At 29.0% G+C, this 10,966-nt stretch overlaps 1 protein-coding gene across 1 annotated transcript; it reads left to right on the forward strand.

The window, feature by feature from the left end:
• The first annotated feature begins 4,141 nt into the window (after positions 1-4,141).
• LOC100812466 (heat stress transcription factor B-4) lies at positions 4,142-6,047 on the forward strand. The gene is made up of 2 exons (XM_003550286.4): positions 4,142-4,508; positions 5,067-6,047. The coding sequence occupies exons 1-2, from the start codon at positions 4,260-4,262 to the stop codon at positions 5,940-5,942; spliced, it is 1,125 nt and encodes a 374-aa protein (XP_003550334.1). The 5' UTR covers positions 4,142-4,259; the 3' UTR covers positions 5,943-6,047.
• Positions 6,048-10,966: the final 4,919 nt, after the last annotated feature.

Genomic DNA, 10,966 nt, shown 5'->3' on the forward strand with positions numbered 1-10,966 from the left:
CTAGTTCGTGCATTCTGAAATGCAAAGCTTTCTGTATTAATTATTCGCAGTTCGTCGTGAAAAACATCAACAGTACGTACGTATCATTAAATAAAAAATTGAAGCGGCCTTGGTCAATTTGCTTCTTTAAAAGATAGGCTTTATTGATTAGAATAATAAGGAAACATTAAAAAGTTGAACGTTTAAAACAAATAATAATGACTTAATACATTTTGTTAAAAAAAGAAAATTATTTTCCGATAAACAAAAAAAAATTACTAATATTTTAATACAAGGAGTACTCCAAGTATATAGTAATTAACTGACGAAAGATCTAATTAAATATTCTTCGATGTCAACAGCCAAAAACCTCTAAGATTTACGAAACAAAAACAAACACATTTAGATTAAGCTAGACAACATAAACCAACATACTTTACCTTTAATTTTAAGTAAAATATAAAAGATAAAATTATATTTACACTAATGGTACATATTTTAGAACATATCACAGACTCAAGTAACATATTGAATAACGAAAAGTGTTTAACATACTCTGTAACATATTCTTTTTTATGAGTTAAAATTTATTAAAAACTTTAAAATTAATTATGCACGCATAGATGAGGTTCATATATATATATATATATATATTGAAACTCTATTTTATGATTAACTCTAATTAATAATAGAGATTCAAAGAGGAAATTAGAAATAATGTATTAGAGAAAAAGTGGTTTGTTAGTATTTCTCATTAACGAATAGCCTGTTATACTACACGAAGTCACGAACCCGTGTTAGTAGACAGATTTACTTTCCTTCCTACAAGCGTGTCTCAATTTGGAAGTGTTGCATTGCTCAAAATTTAAAATAAACGGTAACGTATCTTACATTTTAATTTATAATATTAAGCTTATATTTTTTATTGCATTATTCATCTCACAACATTTTTCTGTCTGACTTTTTTTTTTATCTTGGTTCCTTTTTTATATAAAATATTGCACAAATCAAGTATACCTACATGTTTCTAAAATTTGTAGGAAATCCTTCCACATATCAATATTATTTAATTAATATGTAGTTACTTGTATGGTACATTGGATATTTCATATCCGTATTATAGAATATTGTGTAGCATTTAACTAAGTTTTGCTTAGAATTGCATTTACCTACAAAGTTTAATACACAAACAAGTAGCTCATGCATACTTTAGGCCGGGAAATAAGTAAATAAAATATAAATTAATATAATATTATTGCTTTCCCGGGGATACACAAAGGGAGGTGGAAAAGCTGTAAAAAATTTGCTGGGAACTTTTGGGGGTCAATAATTCAATCACCTGGACACGTCAGCAGAGTGAGGCCTAGGTTATGGAATCTCAAAAGCAAAACAGGAGCAGCTATAGAGCTAGTGCTTAGGAGTAAAAGGCACTAGGCCTTGGCCACATATAGCATAATACTACAACTCTTACCACACTGCCACATGATGTTGAAATTTGAATAGTGTGTTTATGAGTTTATCAAGAAAAGGGGAAAAAACCAGGAGAGAAAGAGAATGTTTTTTAGTCGCTTTAACTTTTTAACTAGAAATCTTTAATTTTTTGCTCTCTGCTAGAAGTTCGAAGAGCTTGTTAGATTCCAAAATCTTTCCTCTCATATTCTATTTTTTTTTTTTAGGTAAATCATCATTTTGGTATTTAAATATGTAAATGGATGATAATTTAATTCTTACAAATAAAGTGTATTTTATTTTGAATTTATGAAATTATTTTATCATTAAATTATAATATTTAAAAATAAATTTGACATTAAGTTATATTTTTTAGAATTAATTTAATATTTAATTATAAAATTCAAGAACTAATTGATGATTAAGTTGTATTCAATGCATAACTATAGTACTTTTTACATACTAAATAATTAAATTAGAATTTTTAATTTTTAAGATATTAAATTATTATTGATTTACACGAAAAATAAATACTCATTTACCCTATTTTGATCTTTTGGAAGCTACAAAGAGTAATTTTGTCTTGAACGTGGCTTAACTTAGACATGTGCACAATTAAAAAAAAAACACACACAAACAAAGCAGCTTCACACACTTCATTATATTATTTTAGATTGATGATGAGACCCATCTTTAATCTAGAATTTTGTCTTACTTGAAACTCTTTATTTCTCTTAAAAAATAATGTATTTTGAAGGAAGAAGTTTGCTAACAACACATTCTTTGAACATGCATTCTTTTAGTACTTCAAATTTATTAAAATTATAAAATTAAGGGAGGGTATAATTAAATTTAAAAAAAAAAAGTATGTATGAACCGATCTAGATTAGATTGGAAGAAAGAAAGAGATATAGCAAACAGAAGAGAAGGTGAAGAAGGATAAAAATGTGGTCACCCAACTAAAGCAGTCTTTAGTTCTCATCACGTAGTTCGATGTATTGTTTAATACTATATGTGCAATTGAAAAATGATAGGGATTCGAAATGAGAGACTACTGATCGGTTGGTGACATTTAATAACAAAAGGAAAGCTACAAAACGGAAAGAGGACACTCGTTTAACGTGAAGTGAAACCCACCTTCTCTATCCATTATGACTTGTGTTCTTTCATAAGATTCCGTTAATTTAGATTTATTTTATTATGACAACAAAAAATGTACTGTACTACTACTATCTGCACACAATAAACCCAACTCCTTCACCGAATTGCCCCTGTTACCGAGGGATAGTCCTTTGCTTTGGAATTGGAGAGATCTTTGTTGATTACATAATTATTGAATATCCACCCGCCTTAACCTTATCATCCAAAGGTAAATTATAGTATTTATTTTACCGAAATTATCAGGGAAAAATATTAACTAATGTAGTATAGTATTTTTAAAATACAGCATATTTTTCACTTATCAACGGCACAGATTAATTGACCTAAAATTATCTCCAATATAAAATAAAGTACTTATGGTTTAAATAAAAAAAATTATGATTTTTTTTTATAATTCTTTCAAACACATATGATTACAGATAACATTGTCTTTCAAATACAGTACCTTTCTATGACTATTAATTACCTTTCTTCTTTGTTTGTATCATATTTTTTTAAAAACTTTTTATTGTTCTCATTTTAGTTTTTATGTATCTCCCTCCCTTGCACCAAATTCACAATATCCCATTTAGATGGTGAAAACATTAACTAGCCGAACAAAAGTCAGAAAAGGGAGTAAAGGGGAGATTTGCGAGGAGGAGGGAGGGTCCAAATGTCAATTTGCAAAAGATGGCAACATGACTTTGTTCTGCACTGCACCTTCTTCCTCTTGTGCTCGATTTCAATTGGGTGTGCGCGGGATGAATATGTCAGAGATCAGAACCAACACATATACGCACAATACAAACACACACGTAGAAAGAGAGAGTCACGGGTTTGTCTTGAAAAGCCCCTTATTTCACAGTCCTAGACAGACACACAGACAGACACTTATTCTCTCTCACCACATAACCAAGCACCCCTAAACAATTCAAACAAACACACATATAATATTTATATTTAGGCAAATGTTAACGGATACTTTTTCAAGTAAAATTGAGAAATAAAAAATTATATTATTTATAATTTACTTTAAATATTTTCTCTTTCAGTTTTATAATCAGTGTCCAATCATGTTTGGATGTTCGTTTAAAATATGATATACAAATTTCAAGATAAATATAATGATCAACAATATCTGTTTTATAAAAGAAAAGATTTATGTTTTTATAAACTTCATTTTACTCCATAAATCCATTTGTAAAAATAATACTAACATGCACTATATTTATATATTTCTTTCGTTTGTATTTATAAGATTTAAATTTAAAATAATGTTTTTTTTACTACCAATTTGTAATATTTTCTATTAATTATTTTTAAATTAAAAATACTTTTCATTAAAAGAAAAAAGATAATATATTACAAATTATTAGAAGAAAAAAATATTATTATGATTAAATTAATTACTATTTTTTAATTTTAATAAATTTGGTAATTGAGTAACACCATAACAAAACAATTTCCCTGCCACTCTCCAAAACCAACATCCACAATTTAGAAAGAAAAAAAGAAAAAGACAGAGCCAAACCACATTAGACAGTAACAGCATTAATTTCTCTCTCCCCTCCTTTATCTAGCTTGCACCATTCCCATTCTCTCACTCACACTGTCTCTTTCTCTCTGATCTTCATTCTGTCTCTTTTCTTCTCTTTCTCTTTTCTTCCCTCAATAGCAGCATAGCTAAAGCTATGGCTCTTCTACTGGACAACTGTGAAAGCATTTTGTTGTCTTTGGACACACACAAATCGGTTCCTGCACCTTTTCTTACAAAAACATACCAACTTGTAGAGGACCCTTCCACCGACCACATAGTCTCTTGGGGCGAAGGCGACACCACCTTCGTCGTTTGGAGACCCCCCGAATTCGCTAGGGACCTTCTCCCCAACTATTTCAAACACAACAACTTCTCCAGCTTCGTTCGCCAACTCAACACCTATGTATGTATCATACACCCATCATGTCTCTCTTCTTTTTCTTAATTTCTACTCATACGTTCTTCCGAGACAATCTTATTCAATACATTATGAAACACTAAATATAAGAGACAGAACTTAGATACCGTTTTTTAGATGTTTTTTGTTTGTTGTTCTATTAGAATTGGAGTTTCTTCGATAATGTGTCTCTTCCTTTTGTTTTTCACATTTTCTTCTCTGTGAAGAGGATTCTGTCCGAAACATCATTAAGAGACAATTGTAACTTAGATATAATTATTATATACTTTTGATGTTGTTCTACTATTAGTGTTGGAATTTTATTAGGAATTTGCATAATAAAGATTTACATTAGAGATTAATATACTAAAGCAAAACTCCAATTCCTATTAAAAAAACAACTCATAAAACATTTAAGGAAGTACATCTTAGTTTTATCCAAATATTGGCAGCGCACTCCTAACTCCCATTTAACATACCCATGTTAATCTCACTTTCAAGATGTTACATTTTTGCATGCTCCTATTAATTAACTAACATGGTTTTACATTTTTTCTTAAATAGGGTTTTAGAAAGATTGTGCCTGATAGATGGGAGTTCGCGAATGAGTTCTTCAAGAAAGGAGCGAAGAACTTGCTGTGCGAGATCCACAGAAGGAAAACCCCTCACCAGCATCATCAAGAAGTACAAGCCATGAATAACCATCACCACCACTATCATCATCATCAGTTTGGACTCAACGTTCCTCCATTCTTTCCCTTCCACAATAGCAGACTCAGTATTTCCCCTCCTCATGACTCGGACGAGTTAATAATACCCAATTGGTGTGACTCGCCACCAAGAGGAGTTGCAAGTGTAAACAACAACAACAACAACAATAACAACTACAACACTGTCACTGCACTTTCTGAGGACAACGAAAGACTTAGGAGAAGCAACAACATGCTCATGTCGGAGATCGAACACATGAAGAAGCTTTACAACGGCATTATCTACTTCGTTCAGAACCATGTCAAGCCCGTGGCTCCAAGCAACAACAACACTTTCCCTTCTTTTCTACTCTGCAGTAATAACATTAATAGCAATAGCAACAACAACACATCATCACAACCACAAGCCTCTCCTATGAGCAATGTTTCAACGGTGCAAAGGCAAGTGAAGCAATTTCTGGGGTGTTACTCCAACAACACAAAGCAAGCGCGTGCTGTGAACTCTTCTCCCACTAACAGTTCCATAACCATTGTTGAAGAAGAGGCTAGCAGTAACAGCTGCAAGACCAAGCTTTTTGGTGTGTCTCTCCAATCCAAGAAAAGGGTGCACCCTGATGAGTACGGATCTAACTATATTCTTCAAAGCTCCGAAACGAATAATAAGGCGCGTTTGGTTTTGGAAAATGATGAACTATTAGGCTTGAATCTTATGCCCCCTTCAACTTGTTAATTAGTTAGTTACTAGTTAGTCGTCGCAAAATTCTTAACTTTAGAACCTTGCTATTTTCTAATTTTAATTGCTTCATATATGTATAAATTAATATTTTTTTTCTTCTTTAATCCCTTGATTTTTAAAGTTTTAAAGAAGGCGATGGAAAGTGGAAACGTGTGTGCGTGCGTGATCCTGTGTATATTTAACTTAGTGCCGAGGTTATATCCTTCGTTTTTACTATTCATATATCCCCTATCTATAAATCTATTAATTATAGATAAAAAAAATGAACAAATAATTCAAGGAAAATATAGGGGAGAGGGAGAGTTATTGTATAGTTGCGGAATACTATGTGTCTATGACTTTGGTCAATATTTAAATGATACAAAAAAATGAACTACATGATAAAATATGTAAACACCTATAATAGAAACGGATTAAAAAAAGAAATATAAATATAATAAGGAATATATATAATATGATAAAAATGAAAAATAATGAGCGTTAAAAGAAACACTACATAAAAGGGTGCGATGTTCACTACATGATAAAATAACTAAAATTTATTCTATATATTTTTAATTGAAAACTCTACACATATATGGTATCATATCAAAATTGATCGAGACTATGCATGGCACATGTAATTAAATTGGTTGACACCATGAATTGTTTGGGATAATGTGGCAAAATGAAGTGAATGGATTTTATTTACAAATTTTTTATCAAAAGGAGTTTCTTTTCAAATATATTCCGGAGGGGATCTTTTATTTTAGGGGTTTCGCTATTAAGATTGGCAAAACATGCATATCGCCAACTCCAGTCGCGGAACATCCTGCAACAAAGCGAAAAGCATTCAAAGGCATGTGGGTTTTGCCACCACATGGTCATGCATGCATGCATCCCCCATAGGTTTCGCTAGTAGAACTGGCGAAATAGATATGACTGATTTTAATCGATGAAAATTAGGCATGGTTTATTTTAACAGAAAAAAAATAAATACAATTGTAAGATTGTAGTTAAATTAGGGATGGTTGATTTTAATGGAAAAAATTAGGCATGGTTGATTTTAACGGAAAAAAATTAATGGAAAAAATTAAATACGATTGTAATTGATTGTAGTCAAATTAGGGATGGTTGATTTTAATGGAAAAAATTAGGTATGGTTGATTTTAACAAAAAAAAATTAGACGGAAAAAATTAAATATGATTGTAGTTAAATTAGGGATGATTGATTTTAATGGAAAAAATTAGGCATGGTTGATTTTAACAGGAAAAAAATTAGATGAAAAAAATTAAATACGATTGTAATTGATTGTAGTTATATTAGGGACGATTGATTTTAACGGAAAAAGTTAGGCATAGTTGATTTTAATGGAAAAAAATTAGATGGAAAAATTAAATACGATTGTAATTGATTGTAGTTAAATTATGAATGATTGATTTTAATGGAAAAAAATTAGATACGGTTGATTTTAACAAAAAAAATAGATGGAAAAAATTAAATACGATTGTAATTATTTGTAGTTAAATTAGGGATGATTGATTTTAACGGAAAAAAAATTAAATACGATTGTAATTGATGATTGATATAATATATTTTTAACTTTATTTTGATTGTTTTTATTTTGTTGGGAAATAATATTTAATTACGTCTTATTCGTATTTCGCAAGTCATAATGGCGAAACCCAACCTCTATCCTATTTCGTCAGTCACCATGATAAAACATGCTGGATATGCTAGATGGGCATGATATACATTAATGGGACAATGCATATGTGTTTTGTCAATGATAATGACGAAACTCAGATACACATGTGAATTTTAAGTTGACATATACGGGTATGCTTTTGCAAATGCAAATGATAACAAAATTGTTTTATCATTTCTTTTGATGGAACCCTTATAAAATAGACCCCATTTAAAATATGTTTAAAAATAAACTCCTTTTGATAAAAAAATTTGTAAAGAAAATCCATTAACGTCATTTTGCCGGAGAATGCACTAATATCACGGAGGTGGGGATGGTTGGATTGAAACATCTCAAGTTAAAGCAAAGTATAAATGTTCAACAACTCTGGGTGGTGGAGTTCAGTTCATTCTCTCATTGGGGCAACTTATTGCACACGATTGTTTGTGTGGGATAATGGGAATTTTTGTCTTTCCTTTGTTCATTTTTTTTTTTTCTGATTTTCGTATCTGCATGATTCAGTTGCATTAATGAGAGAGAGAGAGAGAGAGTTAATGATAAAGGGGGTTACTTACAATTTTACTTGGAGAAAAAGGTGTGACCGTGAGCACTGAGAATGTAACAGGCTGGAGTAAAGACGCTTTTTATTTTGGTTTCTCTAGGGCTTTCTTGACCAAGCCCCATTAATGGCCTCAATATTGTACGAAGTGAGGAACACCAATTACTTTGCATCGCAATTCAAAAACTGATGAAGTGATGGGTGATGTTACAATGATTCATTATTATTTTACTATGAAGGAGCTGACAGAAAATGACAAAAGTAGTATTCATAAAAAATCCCATTAGTAGTAGGATTTCTGGATGCTATGATAATTAATTTGTGGATATTAATTAATTCATACTTTACATTAGTTAGTAACTAGTTAATTATTGGGTGTTCTAACCGTGTCTTAATTTCTTTTAAAAAAAGTATTTAAAGTGTAAATTATAACAAAGTAGAAAAATAAATTATAAAAAGTATAATTTTACGTCTTCCAATAAAAAACTTTCACTCTTAATTCTTTAATGAGTCTCTTAGGAACACTTATTAGTATTTAGTTATTTGCCTTAATAATTTTATATTTAAGTTGGAAATAGTACTATAATTTCATGAGAAAAAGGATATTTATAGTTTTTTACAATAATTTATGATATGTACTTTTTTTTGTTTAGACGGGGGCTGTTGCCAGTTTATTTAAGGTAATTGACGTGTTAAAATTAATCTCAGTATATATATATATGTATATATATATATATATTACAAATATGTTTTTAGTGTATATACGATAATGTTTTCTCTATTAATAGTTAGAATTCTATTTTTCATTTTCATTTTTCCTTAAATGTCATCTAGACAGAACAAAAACGTTGAATTTGATTACAATATGAAAAATATTAGACTTGAAATCATTTACGAACAAGTAAAATTTTAATCATTAAAGTTTGAACTTGCTGACAATCGTTTAATCTAAATAATTTTTTTAACAAAATTAACTTTAAATCATTAAAAATGTGTATCATAATTCATAGGATGAGTTTGTTTAATCTTATAATAAGTAATATATAGGAACATAATAAATTATATTTTTTAAATTTTAAAATAAAGGCTACTAGCAGATTTTAGAAAATAGAAACAATGTATTTACGAAAATAATATGCGTAAATGTGACTCTACTTTATAGAAAATGTTACTATTATAAGTAAATGATACTGGTTTCTAAAATCTATACACCGAAAAAATGCTGCTACCAGTTTTTAGAAAATTAAAAAATGCTTTTAAAATAATAAAAAAAAGTAATTAAGTAACGAGGAGAGAGATTTGTATGCTTTTTTATGAGAGGGGAGAGATTCTAAAGAAGTTAGTGCATGAAATAAATAGGAGAGATAATTATTTTTTCTTTCTAAAAATTATTATTAATTAACTAACTAAAATTGGTTGTTAGTAGATAATTAATGAGATTTAACCTGCGCAAAGTTAGAAAAATCAATATAATATTAGGTTCAAAATTATGTTAGGTGAGAATTATGTTTTTGTGACATTGTGTTTTTTTTCTTCTGTTTGAAGATGGATTGTTATTGTACGTGAATATATCACTAGGAGATCAACATTTTGGTAATTGAAGTATGAATGAAAATGAGTTAATAATATTATCAATCTCAATCTTCTTTTTTTCATTATCAAGAATTTGTTGAGAGAATTTACTTTTAACACCATTAAAAAAAATGATTTTTTACGACGTTGATTTAATATCGATTGATTAAGAATCATCTAAAAAAAAGATACATTTGTATTTTTATAAATAAAAATAAGTATTTAAGACGATTTTACAAAAACTATTTTAAAAAATATCAATATAAAATGATTTTATAAACACTGTCTTAAAATGATTGTCATTTTAAGATGATTTTATAAAATAATCTTAAAAGATTTTTTATTATTAAAAATTGACAACAATAAACATGTTTATATAAATTTAAACTTATTTTATGGATAAAAAATATCTGAGTAATTATAATTTTAGTGTGTTATTAGTTCATTTTGATCTCTTACATTTTTACTTAAAGATCAATTATAAAAAAATATATTTTAATTACATATGTTTTTACATTTAATCATTATCTTTAAAAAAAATCCATTCTACTATTAATCTTATATTATATTTTCAAATATTTTAATTAAATCTTATATTATATATTTGAATAATTATAATATAGTGTTTTATTTATTTATAGTCCCCCAACCTTAGGCTGTTGACTTTTTCTTTAAGAAGAAAAGCAGATAAAAACCCAACCTCAGATTTGGGTCGGAGGCTACGAGGGTTTTTTTAAAAAAAAAAAAAAAGGAGATAAAAATAAAACCTCACCTATCAATGCAAGCAATCTTAGAGATGAGATCATTATGAGATGTTAAACACGCAACTTTAATTTGTTTTTCTCAGAAAAGTTAAAAATTGGTAAAGATGCTTTTCCCCCCAGGAATGTGCAAAGATATATGGCACGTGACGTCGGATTCTCTTATAGTATCTTAATTTTGGTTAAAAAATCTTAAAAAACTTAACCATCGTCCATTAACTCAAGAGTGTCATTATTAGATAAATCCTCTTTCACTACACTATTTCTGGACAACAGAATCTACAACAATTTGATAACTGCAAGTTAATTAGTACTTTGGGTATGATATTTCGACTCACGTCATATGCTACGGTTGCGATACATAGAATACATCAATTACCTTTAAATGTTTTCTTTTCTTACAGCATTTACCTTTAAATGTATTTTAGAGTTTAGACGCACTAAAGTATAATGCTAAAA

The sequence above is a fragment of the Glycine max genome, chromosome 17 (genome assembly GCF_000004515.6).
Source record: "Glycine max cultivar Williams 82 chromosome 17, Glycine_max_v4.0, whole genome shotgun sequence".
Taxonomy (NCBI): domain Eukaryota; kingdom Viridiplantae; phylum Streptophyta; class Magnoliopsida; order Fabales; family Fabaceae; genus Glycine; species Glycine max.